Source organism: Cervus elaphus, chromosome 14 (assembly GCF_910594005.1).
Source record: "Cervus elaphus chromosome 14, mCerEla1.1, whole genome shotgun sequence".
In the NCBI taxonomy this organism is placed as follows: Eukaryota; Metazoa; Chordata; class Mammalia; order Artiodactyla; family Cervidae; genus Cervus; species Cervus elaphus.
Window position 1 is genome coordinate 46960296 of NC_057828.1, and position 20043 is coordinate 46980338.

The following is a 20043-nucleotide window of genomic DNA, read 5'->3' on the forward strand; positions in this document are numbered from 1 at the left end:
GTCTGTGAATCTTCAGTTATTTGTTGGTCCTGATTCTTTTTCCTTCTGAATTAATTTTTCATTTTATATTTTGGTCATTACTGAACTAAGTTGTCCTTCAAACAGAAAAACATTCATTCTAAAGCTGTAAAACATCATGTCTGACAGAGTAAAAAGAGCAGATATGGGCAAAAGGGAGATTTGAAATTATGCGTGTCTTTGTGAATCTCTTCCCAAACTGATGGTCATCTGCCCTGAGCAGTTTGTGACAGGCAAGGAGTCAGGTTCTTGAATATATCTTTAAAGCAAATCTGAAAGAAAATGAATTGAATCTCTTTATGCTCTGTGAAACTTTGGATTTAAACTAAAGCAGTTCATTTTAATTCAGTTGGGATAATTAGACTTTCTATCAGAGTTCTCTGAACTGTATGTTTGTTTGTGACTCTTTGATTGATTGTCTTCCTTACTGGACTGTAGAGTGCCTGAGATGGGCCTCTGGCATGAATATGCTGAATTAAATGAGTGGCATCTGTGGTAAGAGAGAAAACTCCATCTGGAGCTGAATGATATGGTTCAGATTCTACTTAGTAAGTGACATTTGTTAAACTGAACTTCTGTTTTCTCATGGGTGATGGGGGTAAATATTCCTCACAGTTGTTATAAAGATTGGAAGCAAGCCATATGAAAGTGCCTGAGACATAATTGCTCAGTGTATTTTTGTTATTAATTCAAAGTTCAAGTCTCCAATCTTATGTGGGTATGGTTAGCTTAACAACATCTGTAGTTGTTGGTCAACATGTTCGATTAAGACCATCTTAGGAATTGTGTTAGCAATTATGGTAATTAAATTAATGACCAATATGTTTGGCCAGGCTCTTTAGGTGTTAATGTTTTCCTTCATACTTCTTAAAGTTTTAAAAAAGCCTTTACTTTCATATCATGTAGCATTTGGTGCATGCAGTATTAAACATTGTTCTTTTCTTACCAATTTCTGTAATGAAGAGGGAGGAGTGTAGGCTAATACTTGTGTCGTCACCATAGCTGCCACCACTGTTGCCTCTCCTTCCCCATATTCACACCACTACAGTGACTAGGAACAGGGGATGGTCCTTTTCTAAAAAATAGCATTTTCGAGAGACTTCCCAGGAGGAACAGAGAGACATTCAGATGTGTGTCATAGACACACTTTCTTTGGTCCAAAGTCTCTCTTTTTCTGGGGACACTCTGTTCCTATGTATTATAGTTTGATATCAGTGTATGGAAAGCCAGCACCATTTTTGGTCAGGAAATAGACTTGATCTTTGAGTACTGCTCATTAAAAATTATGGTGGGATTTTAAAATAAAGTTGTTTTCTGAACTGCCATGTGTGTGTTGTGTGTGTGTGTGTCTGTGTGTATGTGTTGGGTGTGTGTTGAGTGTGGTCCTTACATCTGTTTCCTTCACATCGTCACAGCAGATGATGACAGTAAAACCCGCGAGGAGCCTGGGGTGGGGTGGAACCACATGCTGCAGATACGCTGCCGGTGGGGGTTGGGGGGTGGATCAGACAAATAAGAACTTTAGACAGTGGAGCAAGGTCTTGGTAGTGATTTGAAACTAGATCCTTTCTCACTCATTTTTTTTTTCTTTAAGTTTATTCCATTAAAAAAACCTGATACTATTCTGGGATTATGTTTTTCCCATTTCTTAGTATTCTGATCCCCGCCCAGACTTTAAACTTCTTACTTTGTGTTGGGGTATAACTGATGAACAATGTTGAGGTAGTTTCAGATGTGCAGCGAAAGGACTCAGCTCTACCTATATATGTTATCCATTCTCCCCCAAACTCCCCGCCCATCCAGCCTACTACCCAACATTTGAGTAGAGTTTCCTATGCTATACAGTGGATCCTTATTGGTTATCCATTTTGAATGTAGCACTGTCTCACGTGTTATTTAAAAAAATTTTTTTACCAGTGTTTTCCTGATATTCATATTATTGTGTGGAGGCCATATTTACTGCATCTTGTTGTCAGCATGGAAATTCTTATTCCTTTAGCCAGTGACTAAATTCTTGGTTCTAAATTTTAAATTATATTTAGGGGGAATCTATTAAAAAAAGCGCACCTTTTCTCCTCCACCTTGGTTTCTTCTGTTCAGCTAGAAGGCTGGGATCAGGGGGCCTCTTAGGAAGCTTCCATCAGAGAAAATTTCAATTATTATGATTCTGGATTTTAATGAATTCCTGTCTTGACCTTTGCATTTGTGTATGGATTTGAAATGTTAACTCTTCCAAATGTTGACTAATTTACTTTGAATGAATCCTGATTTTTGTTCCTTCTGGAAAGTTTATCAAGCCTTAGATTAATTTGCTTGGGAGGGGCGTATACTCTCACAAATGAATTTTAACTTTCAATGAAGCACTGAGTTGCTATTTAGTGGCTAAATGAGGGGCTCCCCTAGTGGCTCAGAGAGTCAAGAATCTGCCTATAATGCAAGAGACCCGGGTTCGATCCCTGGGTCAGGAAGATCCCCTGCAGAAGGAAATGGCTACCCACTCCAGTATTCTTGCCTGAAGAATCCCATGGACAGAGGAGCCTGGTGGACTGTATAGTCCATGGGGTCGCAAAAAGTCAAACACAACTGAACAACTAACACTTTCACTTTCATGGCTAAATGATAGTTCAGTTAAAATATTGGAGTCATTTATTAAAATAAAATTTTAATTTTATATAAATATTTAATAAAGTTTTATTTAATAAAATTTCTAATAAAATGAAATTTAGTGAGTGCCAAAGGCTCTGGGAAGTAGTAGTTGAGCTAAAATCAGACTTGGTTCCTACCCACATGGTGCTTTCAGTCAGGATAGCCATCAAGAGAAATAATTACACAAGTGAAATATAAAATCCTGACTGTGACAGAGACTGAGGGAGAGGTCAGTGATGCTTTGGGAACCCCTAATAAAGGAACTGCCTCCTTTTCTCACTCGTGCCAGTGCTTGCAGCTAATAATAGTCCTGACTCCTGTGTGACAGACATGTACCAACTTCTTTTCATGGATCATCTTTCATTTTCATAGCAGCCTTGCAAAGTAGCCTTTATGAATTTGATTTCATAGATGTGCTCAGAGAGATTGAATTGTGTCCTCAAGATTACACTTAGAGCTGACAGAATCTTGATAGTGAAATTTCAGTCCAGCTTTGTTTGATTCTAAAGTCTATGCTCCCCCCTGCACCCAGGCATCTGGACTCAGATGCTCAAATCACGGGGCATCCTGAGGACATGCAGAGCACAATGATTTTACTCAGGTTTTTGGATCTTACACTGAATGGTAATATGTCATGGAGTAGAATATAAATGAAGGTGAAAGAGGAGACTGAAAGAAGATGGAAAGTGGTGACAAACCTAGACAGTGTATTAAAAAGCAGACATCACTTTGCCGAAAAAGATCTGTCTAGTCAAAGCTACGGTTTTTTCAGTAGTTGTGTACACATGTGAGAGTTGGACATAAAGAAGACTGAGCACTGAAGAATTGATGTTTTCAAATCGTGGTGCTGGAGAAGACTCTTGACAGTCTCTTGGACTGCAGGGAGAGCCAACCAGTCAATCCTAAAGGAAATCCACCCTGAATATTCATTGGAAGGACTGATACTGAAGCTGAAGCTCCAATACTTTGGCCATCTGGTGTGAAGAGCCGACTCATTGGAACAGATCCTGATGCTGGGAAAGATCGAGGGCAGAAGGAGAAGGGATTGGCAGAGGATGAGATGGTTGGATGGCATCATCAATGCAATGGACGAGTTTGAGCAAACTCTGGGAGATGGTGAAGGACGGGGAAACTTGGCGTGCTGCAGTCCTTGGGGCAGCAAAGAGTCAGACATGTAGAAACTGAACAACAACAAAAACAACAACAAGAATATAAAATTTACTTGTTTTTTTAAAGAAACTATGTCAGACTTCAAAGAAATTTCAGACTTACTGGAAAGACTGCTTTAAAAATATGCATTCATGCTGAAGCAATCTGAGACACCCAGCATGCTGTTGTAGTTTTCCTTTTTATCAGTCCTTTTTCACTCCTGCCCACCACCTTTCTGAGAAGAAGTGATTCTGGTAAATTGTCTTTTAATTTCCTAAAATTTGATGTATTTCATTCTGGACTCGTAGCCTATCTCTGTAGTCACTTTCTGAATGAGCTAGTAGCTAGAGGTTCTGTTGTCTTTCTTCTGTTGATTTCATGTCAATCTTCCTGTTCAGCTTGACACCCTCCAGAAAAGATGAGAATGATCTACTGTCCGAGCGTTCTGATCTGAAGGACGGATGAAGGAAGATGGCACTGTGATTTCATTCATTCACAGCACCAGCTACAGAGCAGGGTCTGACTTGAGAGTTACTGGTCCCAGCCTTTGGGGAATGTGCCGGGGGGCGGCCGTGCATTATATTCTGGGTTTGGATTGTGATGGAAAGTAGCCACACAGGCTGCCTGTCTAAGGCCTCTGTTCTACCAGCTTGTGTCTTCTCCCCAGGACCCCAGGTCCTTGTCCCTCTTCTTTCCCTGTAGATGCAGATTCGTGTCTTAAGCAGTCATCATGATCACATAGAGATATTTGGGGATCTTAAGTAAACATTCACAGACCTTGGCCTTCCTCACACCATCCCTCTTTTGGGGGGAAGGCGTGGTGTTGTCCCGGCAGCTCTTTTTTTACAGCCGGCGTGCTCTTCTCAAGGAGCTTCCTGCATCTGGCCAGGCACCCCCGTCTCATCTCCTCTGCATAGATGCTTCTCCCTGTTTGATATTCAGTCGCAGGCTCCCTGCTCCTTTCTGTCCATTCCCTGTTTACTTCTTAGACCAAAACGTTTCCATGGTAACAGGTTACTTTTCAAAGGGAACATCTTGTCATTTTATTTAATCCACTGCAGCTGAAGAGGACTGAAATATTAAGTTGTAGTTGCCATGGACACTGCTTTGTCACATCAGTTTCTTTTGTGTCAGATTTCATATACAATGAATTTCTTTCTATTTCTTTAAACTCAAGGACTAAACACAATGACTTACCATTATTGTTGTAATTTGGCTTCTGGGACTATTTTTTCATATTCCAGAGCAAAGATATGTAGAATAATGGGAATTAAACTCAGCTGTTTTGAAATATGTATATTATTTACATTAGTGGCACAGAGAAATACTTTCTTTCTGGTGAGGATGGTGAATTTTTTTTTTTTTTTTTTGTAGTGTGCTTCACAGCTAAGTATGTCTCAAAAAGAATGACCCCACACCAGACATCTCTAGTAAATACAAAGAAAAAAAGGAATATGAATTTCATTGCTTATTAACTATGGCATTATTTCTTCAGTAATTTTTTCAGCTGTTTGCAGTATATTTTTTAAAATTTATTTTTAAAATATTTATTTATGTGGCTGCAGTGGATCTTAGCTGTGGCATGTGTAATATAGTTCCCTAATAAGGGATCGAACCTGGGCTGCCTGCATTGAGAATGCAGAGTCTTAGCCACTGGGCCACCAGGAAAGACCCTCTACTTTCTCTTCTGAGGGACTCTATCTGTCATTTGTTCAACTTTTTCATGTCTGGCTTTCTTTCTTATCCATAGTCTATCTGTGATGCACCATTCGGTTAACCTCTTCTTTTGTTTTAAAACAACTTTTAGTTTTACAGGAAGAGTATTCACATGTACCTTTCACTCACATCCCCAGTGGGTATGTATAGAACTCTAGTGCAGCGTCAGAACCCAGACCTGGGATGTTGGTACAGTGTGTGTATAGTTCCGTCACATCTTACCGAAGGTGTAGCTTTGTGTCACCACAGTCCTAATCAGGATCTGTTCTGTCATCACAAGGATTCCACTCCTTCCTTTCTCCTCCCACCATTCCCGACACCTGGCAACCATCTCTATAATTTTGCCATTTTGACAATGTTATGTAAGTTGACCTTGAACTTTGATGGATTTTTCTCTTTTAACATGATTTGTAGATTTAAGAAACACTTTTTGATATTTTGTCTTACTTTGATACTGGAAATGAACATAGAATTGAAGTATGGAAAGTGCTATGTCTTCTCATAGTAATTCTGTTTATAATTAGTTGTGTAACATTGGTTCAGTAACTTAATCACTCTGCATATGGAATGTGGAGCTCTGACTTTGTAATCAGCTAAATTTGAATTTGAATCCTGGTTTTTCCAACCTGTTAGCTGTGTAATCATGGTCAATTTATAAACTCTCTTAGCTTCAGTTTCCTTATCTGGACAGGTAGTAATAGCACCTACTGTACAGGATCATCATCCATAAGGTTAGATAAGACAATGTCTGAAATTTGCTGAGCTCAAAATTCCTGGTACATTGAAAGTGTTCAGTGTGTTTGTTAGTTTCGTTACTGATGTTACAATTACTACCATTACTATTATCTGTTAAGTCAGGATACTGCCTCATAGAGTTGTCAAGGAATAATGAAATAATGTATACCTGGCATGGTTGTTGTGTTTGTTTAGTCTCTAAGTCATGTCTGACTATTTGTGACCCGATGGACTGTAGCCCTCTAGGCTCCCCTGTCCATGGGATTTCCCAGCCAAGAATACTGGAGTGGGTTGCCATTTCTTTCTCCAGGGGAATCATCCCATCCCTGGGATCAAACCCACATTCTCGTGCATTGGTAGGCGGATTTTTTACCACTGAGCCACCAGGAAAGCCTGTGCCTGGCATAGAGAGCACTTAGTAAGTAGTAACTAATGTTATTATTTCTCTTTTATTTGTCATACAACTATGTTGTTCAGTCGCCCGGTCGCGTCCGACTCTTTGTGACCCCATGGACTGTAGCGCACCAAGCCTCTTTGTCCCTCACCATTTCCTGAAGTTTGCCTAAATTTGTGTCCATTGCATCGGTGATGCCATCCAGTCATCTCATCCTCTGACTCTCTCTTCTCCTACTGCCCTCAATCTTTCCCAGCATCAGGGACTTTTCCAGTGAGTCACCTGTTCGCATCAGATGACCAAAATACTGGAGTTTCAGCTTCAGCAGCAGTTCCTCAAATGAGTATTCGTTCATTTAATGGCTTGCCTTGAAAAACAAACTGAGATCATTCTCTCATTTTTGAGGTTGTACCCAAATACTGCATTTTGGACTCTCTTGTTGATTATGAGGGCTACTCCATTTCTTCTATGGAATTCTTACCCACAGTAGTAGATAAGATAGTCATCTGAATTAAATTCCCCCATTTCCATCCATTTTAGTTTACTGATTCCTAAGATGTCAGTGTTTATTCTTACCATATCCTGCTTGACCACTTCCCGTTTACCTTGATTCATGGACCTAACATTCCAGGTTCCTATCCAATACTGTTCTTTGCAGCATTGGATCTTACTTTCATCATCAGCATATCCACAACTGAGCATTGTTGCCACTTTGGCCTAGCCGCTTCATTCTTTCTGGGGCTATTAGTAGTTCTCCTCTGCTCTTCCCCAGTAGCATCTTGGACACCTTTAGACCTGGGGGACTCATCTTTCAGTGTCATATCTTTTTGTCCTTTTATACAGTTCATGAGGGTCTCACAGTAAGTATACTGGAATGGTTTGCTAGTCCCTCCTCCAATGGACTACGTTTTGTCAGAATTCTCTGCTGTGACCTGTTCATCTTGGGTGGCCCTACACAGCATGGCCCATATCTTCGTTGAGTTATGCAAGCCCTTTTTCCACGACAAAGCAGTGATCTGTGAAGGGGGTATACAAGTATAAGTTACCTAAATTTATGGTAATATGAGGGGAAACCCTGAGGCAAGGATAAAGATGTACATCGATGTGTCTTGCATTATTCTGGGATATGACTTCCATCTTTGGTTTCTTATTCCATGTGTAGTATCGATCACCTACGTGTGAGATTTACTACTTATATATTAGCTATTGTTACCTACTGAAGGATTAAACTGTCATTTTCTTGATTAGGGCCCTTTTGAGTTTTAGCTGCCAGCATATTTTTAAGAATTTATCCCAGTGAACATTCACTGGACAGTGTTGTTGTTCTTGTTGATCAGTTGTTCAGTCGCTAAGTCATACTGACTCTTTGTAACCCCATGGACTTGCAGCCTGCCAAACTCCTCTGTCAAGCACCATCTCCCGGAGTTTTCTCAGGTTCATGTCCATTGAGTCGTGATGCTATCTAACCATCTCATTCTCTGCCAGCCCCCTCTGCTTAAGCCTTCAATCTTTCCAGTGTCAGGGTGTTTTCCAGTGAGTTGGCTCTTCTTATCTGGTGGCCAAAGTGTTGGAGCTTCAGCTTCATCATCAGTCCTTCCAATGAATATTCAGAGTTGACCTCCTTGGAGTCCAGGGGATTATCAAGAGCCTTGTCCAGCACCCTAGTTCAAAAGCATCTGTTGTTCTACACTCAGGTTAATCCTAGTCCCCATGACCTCAGAAAGTAGCTGCAAACTTTGCTTTGTTTTCCATTAATGTGGATGCAGCGTCCATTCTCTTCCTGTGAATTTCTCTGTGTAACAGTGTCAGAGTTCTAAATCAAGTTATATGCGTGAACATCTCTTTTCTTCAACAAAAGTACAATATTTCACATTGATGGGCTGGAGTGAAGAAGTGTAAGTGAACAGGGTAACAGGTAATACAAAGCAGGAAACAACTCTGTCTTTGTAATTAGTTAGCCCCCAGAATTTTCTGAATTTCATAATGTATGATATGAATAACAGTTCCTCTCAAAGCTGGTTTGTGGGCCTCATTATTACTTTTATCAGATCCTGCCCTTGAGTTCCTTATGATGAAATGGGAAGCAACACGAAAGACCAGAAGGTGCATACCAGAGGACTCGGTTTGTTTGTTTCAGTCCAAAACTTAACTAGCCACTTCTTTCATGGAACACCATTTTTATTTGAAAGAATAACTGATAGACTGTGGATACTCCCTTGGGTACTTGGTGGACATTTTCTTGATCATGATCTTGGTGAACCTGCCATTTTAAGGAAAACAGCTGTTTTCCCAATGCGAGATTGGAGCTTTCAAGTAATAAATAGAATTTAGAAAAAGTTTTACCCACCACTCTGAGCTTAACAGCTTCTATACATTAACAGACTTTTCTTACGAGATGTATGGTAATACTAATAAATGTGATTTTAAAAAAAATATCTATTAATATTTGGAAGATCTGCAAACCTTTTTGTTGTTCAGTCACTAAGTTGTGTTTGACTCTTCGCGACCTCATGGACTGCAGCACACCAGGCTTCCCTGTCCTTCACTGTCTCCCAGAGATTGCGCAAACTCATGTCCGTTGAGTCCATGATACTATCCAACCATCTCATCCTCAACCCTCTCTTGCCCTCAGTCATTCCCAGTGTTAGGCTCTTTTCCAATGAGTCAGCTCTTTGCATCAGTTGGCAAAAGTATTGGAGCTTCTTGACTGACTGTTTTCCATCTAACAAATGTATGACAAGATCATGAGTGGAAAATCCATTCAAAGACCAATAAGATTTTAACATACAAAAGTCCAAAAAATCATTGATAAGGTTTTAGAGTAACAGTCTCATGTTGAGTTTTGGTGTAGTATCAAAAAGAATATCCATAATTGTCAAAAAGACTAGTCAGATGGTCTTTCCTGTCTTAGTTATGTATCTGTGTGAGATTAGTTTTATTTTTTTTTCATATACTTTAATCAGAAGAACTCATTGCAGCAGACTGAATGTGGAAGCAGATACAAGAATCTAGCTGTCTGCTATTACGTCAGATCTTAAGGAGATTTGTGAGAATGTAAAACAGTGCCTCTATTTTCATTGGTTTTTTGTTTAAATAAAATTGTTTTTCATAAGAATGTGTTATAAGTCTGTTATTACACTAAAATAAATAGCAAATATTTTGAAATTTTTCAAAAATATAGCTTCCTTAAGACTTCAATAACTTTAGAATGTAAAGGTTACCTAAAACCAGAAAGTTTGAGATTTGCTGTATTAAGTAAAAGGAAAAATGTAGTAGTCAGCATAAGATAACTGAATGTTTCCTACATGCTGTTGATGTTGCATTTAAATAATTCTGGTGATTTTTATCAAGTTGTGCATTCTAGCAGTGTAGAAATACTCATGTAATCAAGGAATTTCCCATTTGCCTTGAATGAGTAGTAATGCAGACAGGTACCATATTCAATACTGGGAGAATACAGAAAAGGGATGAAATCCTAGTTTCTGTACTAGACAGTTCCAGAATGGGTGGAGGTAGATGTCCATTACTCATGGCAGAATGTCACCCGCTGGCACGAAGTGGGGACTTCAGAAGGAGCAGTCGGGCAGGGAGCTGGCAGCCGAGGACCTTTGAACACAGAGCTTGGCTTCTGTTGGGAGAAGGAAGGGCTGAGGTGTTCCAGGGATTCCAGATCTAGCTGAATACTGGCAGTTTCCCAGGAGGAAGCACTACTTTTTCTCTTCATTTTAGTTCATATTCTGACAGTTTCTTTGTTAGATGCATCCAGTTTTCTTTAATAAGGTATATCACTATCTACCTTTTTCTCTTGGACTTAAAAATATTTCTGCAATGTATTCTCTATCTGTGAGTTCCTGGAGATGGTAGGCTCATGCCATTGTCTTGTCTGTTTACCTTGGATCCTAATCTTGCTGAAATACAACTTTGTTGTATCTCTTGCTGGGAATCCCTAATGTTTAAAAATTGCATGTTATAAATACCTTTTTGTAAAAATTGATTTTTAATTTTAAAGGATTCTTTGCTTTATTTTGTGCTTTTCGGCCTACTCATTAATAAGTACCCTTCGTTGACATAAAAGAGAGAAATAGATTTCTCACTTTGGCTCCTAAGAGACCCCAACATTTTTTTTCTCACTTGTGTCATTATTAGCAGTATTAACAATTATTAGTCTCCTGTTTTTATACAAATAAGTGGGACATAAGGAGTTATTTATGAAGTATTTGTGGGGTTTTAGTATTGGGGATTTCTTCGGTAGCTCAGCTAGTAAAGAATCCGCCTGCAATGCAGGGGACCCTGGTTCAATTCCTGGGTCGCAAAGATCCACTGGAGAAGGGATAGCTACCCACTGCAGTATTCATGGGCTTCCCTGGTGGCTGAGATGGTAAAGAATCCGCCTGCAATGTGGGAGACCTAGATTCGATCCCTGGGTTGAGAAGATTCCCTGGAGAAAGAAACAGCTACCCACTCCAGTGTTCTGGCCTGAAGAATTCCATGGACTGAGAAGCCTGACAGGCTATCATCCATGGGGTTGCAAAGAGTCAGACTTGACTGAGCGACTTTCAGTTATTATGACGCAGTTTTTGTTTTTGTTTTTTTTTTTCTTTAAGATTTTTGATGTAGACCATTTTTAAAGTCTTTATTGAACTTGTTACAATGTTGCTTCTGTTCTATGCTTTGTTTTTTTGGCTGTGAGGCATGTGGGATCTTAGCCCCCTGACCAGGGATCCAGGCTACAACCCCTGTATTGGAAGGCAAAGTCTTAATTGCTGGACTGCCAGGGAAGTCCCTGTGGCACAGTTTTGAGCTAAATATAATACTGGATTATTAAAATACTAAAAGAAACAAGCAAAACCCCTGCCTTTGAAATAAAAAGGAACCAGGATAGTCCTGAAATTATCCAGGACTTAGCAGTGTGTGGCAGTGATGGGAAGATGCTTCCATAACCAACCACTTGAGAACCCTGGCCCAACATAGACCTTCTAGAAGAACCTGAAAGTTGAGCTGTGGGATACACGTTGCTAGGCGGGCTGTGGCTGAAATTTTCTGAGATGATACATTTGGGCCAGACCTATTTCTAGGCAGGCAAGTCTTTGAAAAGTATTTAGAAATAGAGGAGAGAGCTTTTGGCAACGAGTTTTTGCTTTTAGCTAGTTACAGAACAGAACTGGTGGGTAACACTGACTGCTTTTTTTTTTTTTTTTTTAAAGAAGTACTCAGATTAAAATAGCCTCATGGCCTGTGTGGCTCCTCTACATGCTTCCTAAAACAGCTGTTCGTGATCCTACGTAAAACCCCGGGGACGTCAGCTCTGCATCTCGGGTGGCTAGTGAGTTGAAGGCAGCCTGTCATGTGAGCCTTTCTCCCACCCCTGCCGCTGTCCCTGTTTTTCAGTTTCCTGCCTCAGCAGGGTTTTGGTCCCACTTGGGAATCCGCCTCTGCCCTGATTTGGGGCTCCTCATCTGCTTTAGGACTCTCTCTGGAACTTCCCCCCTTCCTGAAGCCTGCCTAATTCTGATCACTCCTCTGAGCATTTCTACCATTCTCCTGAAATGAATTGGGCTCGTGAACATATTGATTGGACCTGTTCTGGTGTCTGGGGCACACCTGCTCCCCCCTAGCTAGATGGATTGTGGATTGTGATGATCTTAAGGATCAGACCACTTGTTTTTGTTGGTCTTGTCTTTGGCTTTGTCATACTTGCTGCCCTCTTTGCCAAAATAAGACTTCATGAGAAAAATTGTCAGATTGAAGGAAGTGCTGGACCTGAAAGAAATAAGAGTTTTTCCGAAATTCATTTTATAGCTTCAAAGCCAATGGGTGTGTGTGTGTGTGTGTGTGTGCGCGCGCGCGCACACACGTGCGGAGGTGGTGGGGGTATCAGATTCATGGGAGAAAAGCCAGAGACTGGGCTTACTTTTTGGTCTTGGCTGCTCTGCTCTTCAGCTTAGTCCAAGTCAGCAGATAGTCATTGAGCAGCTCTTGTTGCAGAGAAGCCTTCTCTGCCTGATAATGAAAACTCACAGGTGACTGTAAGAATCAGTTAGGGTGTATCACTGGGCAGGGAGAGGGTTTCCCTGAGAGAGTCAACAGATGGCCGGAGTCAACAGGGTCAACAGGGTCAACAGGGTAACGGAGCTCTGGGAGGTGGGGCCTGCATTTCTTCACCCACAGTATATACGCATTGCATGTCCTGTGCAGGGCCTGGCATGAAAAGACCTTCAGTGAATGTTTCCAGGAGTGGAAAGGGGAAGATACCCCACACTTTTAGGATGTGTGAGGTGACATGGGAGGACATAAGGAAAGGTTTCGGTGAAATGCTGGTTTTCTGAAGGAGCCTGGGTGGTTTGGGTTTGGCACCAGGGAGGGTGAGTGCAGCAGGTGCAGTGAGAATGTCATAGGAAGGAGACGGTCCTTCACCTCCTGGACCTGTTGGGCTCATCCCCGCACATCCCTGAACATCTCTGCTCCACTTCACTTTGTTAAGAAGGCCTATTCTGACTGCCCTGTATAAGGAACTGTAAAAGCTCATTCTTCACCACCCCTTTAGTTCCATGACCCATATCAACACCTAACCTATTATTTGTTCTTTTGCTTTTTAATCCAAATTAGAATGAAAATTCCCATAAGCCAGGAATATTGTTTTCATTACTTTATCCCCAGTACCCAGGACAGTTCCTGTCGCAGTAGGTACTTAATATTTGTTGAATGAGAGAATGAATGAATGACCCAGTGTGTACACTAGGAATCATAAACTATCTTGTTTATATTTTAATTAAATTTATAGTAGGGCACTCTGAAATATTTTGAAAAGAAGACACATGTATTGCGATTTGTACTATAGGAATGTCCATCTCTCTGTGGGATGAAAGAAGGATGATATAGACACTCAAGGCAGGAAGCTGTAGTAAAAGGGCTTTTAGAAGAAAAAGGTTGCATGTGGGGTTGGGGCGGGAGTGTATATGTGCAGGCAACATTACACATAGTGGGGAAGCTAATTCTTCCTGCGTTATGCCTCTCTTGAAAACATGTGCTTTTTTATGTCAGAACTGTGCTCTGCTAACCTGATGTGCTCTTTTCATGACAGGAGACTGAACAGTACCCAGGGCGAAATTCGTGTTGGTCCTAGCCATCAGGTAAAGTGAATTTTAGTAACTTCTTTAATAGGTTTTTATTTCTTATTATTCAACTGGTCCTTTATTCTGTTGAGTAGCAACTTAGAACTGTTTTTATGCTATTTGGAATTTTATATAAATGCGGAGATTTATTTTTTAAAGACTACCACATACTTTAAAAAAATTATGGTAAAGTATATACAATCTAAAATTAACCATTCTGACCACCTTAAAGCAAATGGTTCAGTGCCCATAAGTACCTTCACATTGTTGTGCAGCCAATCCCCAGAACCTATTCAGCTTCCCAATCTGAAACTCGGTTCCCATGAAACAGTAACTTCATTCTCTCCTCCCCTCATTCCCTGGCCACCTCCCTTATCCTTACTGTGTCCACAAATCTGACAGCTATAGATACCGTATCTCAGTGGAATCAGCCAGCATCAGCCCTCCTGTGTCTGGCTTGTTTTCTTAGCATAAGGTCTTCAGGGAGCTCCCACATTGTAGCATATGTCAGAATTTGATTTCTTTTTATGGCTGAATTATTCATTGTATATATGGTTGTTAATCTGTCAGTGAACATTTGGTCACTGTGCGCTTCCCTGGTGACTCAGCTGATAAAGAATCTGCCTGCAATACGGGAGACCTGGGTTCGCTTCCTGGGTTGGGAAGATCCCCTGGAGAAGGGAAAGGCTACCCACTCCAGTATTCTGGCCGGAGAATTCCATGGACTGTATAGTCCATGGGGTCGCAAAGAGTTGGACACGACTGAGTAACTTTCACTTCACTTCATGCTTTCATTTAGCTTTTTAAAAACCCCATTTCCTTCAGAAAAGTCAAAGTGATTAAGATGTTTGTCAGCCATAAGCTTGTTGTATCATGACCTGTGCTCTTCCATGTTTTATTGAACTTACTAAGACTCTGCTGTTCTGTTTGTCATCTTTTTTTTTTTTTTTTCTCTGTTTGTCATCTTGTCTTTTGATCTCTATATCAGGTAGGATGCTTTGACAGGTAGGGCCAGAACACTCTGGCTGAACATGGCTGTTCATGGTCTCACATATCATTGCGTCTGGTCAGAGAGGACCAGGCTCCACTCTGCTCCTCTCCAGTTCTTGTGATTTGGTGTTCAGCTACACCCATGGGCTGCCTTCTTCCTTAGGCTGGAAGCTGAACTTTATTCTAAGATATACTTCTTCTGTTCACATTATCTCTGATATCAAGCTTCATTGTACATCCTGTGGTGTGATTATAATTTAATTGGTAGCATTTCTTCTTTCTGAATGCATTTAATAGTGGTTCTTACAGTGAATGAAAATGCAGCAAATGTTGAGAGGAGGGAAGGGATACACACCGCTCTTTTTTCCCCTTAGAAGAAGGAAGATTTTCCTGGAAGGTCTCCGTTAGTCACCACATGTCATTGCCATGGGTGGGTCATGTGCCTGTATCTAGACTTGGGAAAATTGTTGTATTTTAGCATGACTGGCTTGCCCCTTGAATTGAAATGGATGTTGATATTGAGCCATGGTAGCCATTACATCCTAGAGGCATGATGTGGTGTCAAGTGAAGAGGCAAGAAGAGTTACTGACTGGAGGAGGGAGAGGGGGAGATGGGAGACCGTAGAGCTGAAGGATCGTCATCAGTAGGAGATGGAGGGCAAGCTGCAGTGTCACTCACACCTGCCATTGATGGCGCTTGTTCCTTGCTGGAACCAGATGCATGTTCTCATCTTTAAAAGTCTGCAGCTGGAAGATTCATATGTAGGGGACTTTCTGTATGTAGATTCACTGTCTAATTGTACTTGTTACTTAGGTTCACACTTTAAGATGGTGATATGCTAATCCTGTCATCCCTTCCTTTATTGGCTGATCAACTTTTCTCTTGTCAATTTTTGATTCCCTGAAACACATAGGAAAGGCAGGATAAATGCTTGAATCTTTCCCTCTTTTTACCAGTTGGTTCTCTAACAACTTCCAGTAGTCATCAATGGGTTTAAAATTACTCACATGCTAATCAGATGTTATTCTTACTGATGAGATTAAATTATCCATTTGGGGGCTAGTAGGTGCCTTTTCCTGCTGTCTTCTGTGTCCTTTTCACTGGACCCCCGTGACCTTTGGTTTAGAGTATATTACCTAGTATGACATGGATTTTTTTTGTCTCCTTGTATATGTTCTCTGCCCTAGATCTAGAACTAAACTTTTGTAATGATCCCTCATTGTTTTAGTATAGGGCTTCCCTGCTGGCTCAGATGGTAAAGAATCCGCCAGTAATGCAGGAGACCTGGCTTTGTTCCCTGGGTTGGTTGGTGGAAAGTGACATTTTTTGGTTGGCTGCTACCCTGTTCATTGTTACTGGGATAAATACTGTTTTCAGGCCATTTCAGAACAGATTAGGAAATATGCTTCCCCCTCACCCCTTTTCTTTTATCCTTAATTTATTTATGTTTTAGAGATAAAATATATCATGGTCTCTTTCTAATAATCTGGGCCTTATATTTAATCTTATAGGTGAAATGTTCTATCATCCATATCTGTATCTTTTCCCCATGTCAGAAAACCAATTTTTTTTTTTTGTTTTTTTTATTTATTTATTTTTTCAGTGGGTTTTGTCATACATTGACATGAATCAGCAATAGATTTACACATATTCCCCATCCCGATCCCCCCTCCCACCTCCCTCTCCACCCGATTCCTCTGGGTCTTCCCAGTGCACCAGGCCTGAGCACTTGTCTCATGCATCCCACCTGGGCTGGTGACCTGTTTCACCATAGATAATATACATGCTGTTCTTTCGCAACATCCCACCCTCACCTTCTCCCACAGAGTTCAAAAGTCTGTTCTGTACTTCTGTGTCTCTTTTTCTGTTTTGCATATAGGGTTGTTATTACCATCTTTCTAAATTCCATATATATGTGTTAGTATGCTGTAATGTTCTTTATCTTTCTGGCTTACTTCACTCTGTACAATGGGCTCCAGTTTCATCCATCTCATTAGAACTGGTTCAAATGAATTCTTTTTAACAAGGCTGAGTAATATTCCATGGTGTATATGTACCAGAGCTTCCTTATCCATTCATCTGCTGATGGGCATCTAGGTTGCTTCCATGTCCTGGCTATTATAAACAGTGCTGTGATGAACATTGGGGTGCACGTGTCTCTTTCAGATCTGGTTTCCTCAGTGTGTATGCCCAGAAGTGAGATTGCTGGGTCATATGGCAGTTCTATTTCCAGTTTTTTAAGAAATCTCCACACTGTTCTCCATAGCGGCTGTACTAGTTTGCATTCCCACCAACAGTGTAAGAGGATTCCCTTTTCTCCACACCCTCTCCAGCATTTATTGCTTGTAGACTTTTGGATAGCAGCCATCCTGACTGGCGTGTAATGGTACCTCATTGTGGTTTTGATTTGCATTTCTCTGATAATGAGTGATGTTGAGCATCTTTTCATGTGTTTGTTAGCCATCTGTATGTCTTCTTTGGAGAAATGTCTGTTTAGTTCTTTGGCCCAGTTTTTGATTGGGTCATTTATTTTTCTGGAATTGAGCTTCAGGAGTTGCTTGTATATTTTTGAGATTAATCCTTTGTCTGTTGCTTCGTTTGCTATTATTTTCTCCCAATCTGAGGGCTGTCTTTTCACCTTACTTATAGTGTCCTTTGTTGTGCAAAAGCTTTTAAGTTTCATTAGGTCCCATTTGTTTAGTTTTGCTTTTATTTCCAATATTCTGGGAGGTGGGTCATAGAGGATCTTGCTGTGGTTTATGTCGGAGAGTGTTTTGCCTATGTTCTCCTCTAGGAGTTTTATAGTTTCTGGTCTTACATTTAGATCTTTAGTCCATTTTGAGTTTATTTTTGTGTATGGTGTTAGAAAGTGTTCTAGTTTCATTCTTTTACAAGTGGTTGACCAGCTTTCCCGGAACCACTTGTTAAAGAGGTTGTCTTTTTTCCATTGTATATCCTTGCCTCCTTTGTCAAAGATAAGGTGTCCATAAGTTCGTGGATTTATCTCTGGGCTTCCTATTCTGTTCCATTGATCTATATTTCTGTCTTTGTGCCAGTACCATACTGTCTTGATGACTGTGGCTTTGTAGTATAGTCTGAAGTCAGGCAGGTTGATTCCTCCGGTTCCATTCTTCTTTCTCAAGATTACTTTGGCTATTCGAGGTTTTTTGTATTTCCATACAAATTGTGAAATTATTTGTTCTAGTTCTGTGAAAAATACCGTTGGTAGCTTGATTGGGATTGCATTGAATCTATAGATTGCTTTGGGTAGAATAGCCATTTTGACAATATTGATTCTTCCAATCCATGAGCATGGTATGTTTCTCCATCTGTTTGTGTCCTCTTTGATTTCTTTCATCAGTGTTTTATAGTTTTCTATGTATAGGTCTTTTGTTTCTTTAGGTAGATATACTCCTAAGTATTTTATTCTTTTTGTTGCAATGGTGAATGGTATTGTTTCCTTAATTTCTCTTTCTGTTTTTTCATTGTTAGTATATAGGAATGCAAGGGATTTCTGTGTGTTAATTTTATATCCTGCAACTTTACTATATTCATTGATTAGCTCTAGTAATTTTCTGGAAGAGTCTTTAGGGTTTTCTAAAGGATCATGTCTAAAGGATCCTCTAAAGAGGATCATGTCATCTGCAAACAGCGAGAGTTTCACTTCTTCTTTTCCTATCTGGATTCCTTTTACTTCTTTTTCTGCTCTGATTGCTGTGGCCAAAACTTCCAACACTATGTTGAATAGTAGTGGTGAGAGTGGGCATCCTTGTCTTGTTCCTGATTTCAGGGGAAATGCTTTCAATTTTTCACCATTGAGGGTGATACTTGCTGTGGGTTTGTCATATATAGCTTTTATTATGTTGAGGTATGTTCCTTCTATTCCTGCTTTCTGGAGAGTTTTAATCATGAATGGGTGTTGAATTTTGTCAAAGGCTTTCTCTGCATCTATTGAGATAATCATATGGTTTTTATCTTTCAATTTGTTAATGTGGTGTATTACATTGATTGATTTGCGGATATTAAAGAATCCTTGCATTCCTGGGATAAAGCCCACTTGGTCGTGGTGTATGATTTTTTTAATATGTTGTTGGATTCTGTTTGCTAGAATTTTGTTAAGGATTTTTGCATCTATGTTCATCAGTGATATTGGCCTGTAGTTTTCTTTTTTTGTGGCATCTTTGTCTGGTAGAAAACCAATTTTTAAATGACATCAAAATAATTATTCATTTGCTTTAGTCCTGTAATACTTACATAGCAGCTTAGAATAATGGTACTCACACTGCTATAAACAATATGATTATTGGAAACAGCTTAGCATTTGGTTTTTATTTTGGCCTTAGAATGTATCCCACTAAGGCTCTTTAAGCAAATTAGTATGTTTTAATGTTATCTGAAATGATTCCTCAGTTCAGTTCAGTCGCTCAGTCATGTCCGACTCTTTGCAACCCCATGGACTCTAGCACACCAGGCCTCCCTGTCCATCACCAACTCCCTGAGCTTTCTCAAACTCGTGTCCATCAAGTCAGTGATGCCATCCAACCATCTCATCCTCTGTCATCCCCTTCTCCTCCTGCCAGGATCTTTCCCAGCATCAGGATCTTTTCCAGTGACTCGGCTGGTCACATCAGATGGCTGAAGTATTAGAGCTTCAGCTTCAGCATCGATTCTTTCAGTAAATATTCAGGATTGATTTCCTTTAAGATTGACTGGTTTGATATTCTTGAAGTCCAAGAGACTCTCAAGAGTCTTCTCCAACACCACAGTTCAAAAGCATCAATTCTTCAGTGCTCAGCCTTCTTTATGGTCCAACTCTCACATCTATACATGCATGACTACTGAAAAAACCATAGCTTTGACTCCTACTGTCGGCAAAGTAATGTCTCTGGTTTTTGATATGCTGTCTAGGTTTGTCATAGCTTTTCTTCCAAGGAGCAAGCGTCTTTTCATTCCATGGCTGCAGTCACCATCTGCAATGCTTTTGTAGCCCAAGAAAATAAAGTCTGTCACTGTTTCCACTGATTCTTGGAGAGGAGCAAACTCAAAACATAGTTAGGTGGGTTTATTTGATTTTGCTTTAGAGTTTTAGGGAATTGTTCTTTAAACTTTGTTTTTGTAATTATGTAAAATACACATCCCCAAAGCCAAACATGCAGATGAATTGTGTTCAGAAAGTTCACCTTTCCCTGTCTCCTCTTTTCCTGTTCCCTCCCTCCCTGATAGATAATTGTTAGTGTTTAAAGGTTTTGATTTATCATTATTTGTATCCCCCCCACCCCTTG

The 20043-nt window shown here is 40.2% G+C and overlaps 1 protein-coding gene across 6 annotated transcripts in view; it reads left to right on the plus strand.

Annotated features, from left to right (window-relative positions):
• Positions 1 to 20043, plus strand: part of RERE (arginine-glutamic acid dipeptide repeats) — a 409293-nt gene that overhangs the window by 265240 nt on the left and 124010 nt on the right. For all 6 annotated transcript variants that reach the window (XM_043924145.1, XM_043924148.1, XM_043924149.1 and 3 more), the window contains one exon: positions 13740 to 13788. In XM_043924145.1, coding sequence (XP_043780080.1) covers positions 13740 to 13788 — 49 coding nt within the window. The remainder of the gene's footprint in view (positions 1 to 13739; positions 13789 to 20043) is intronic.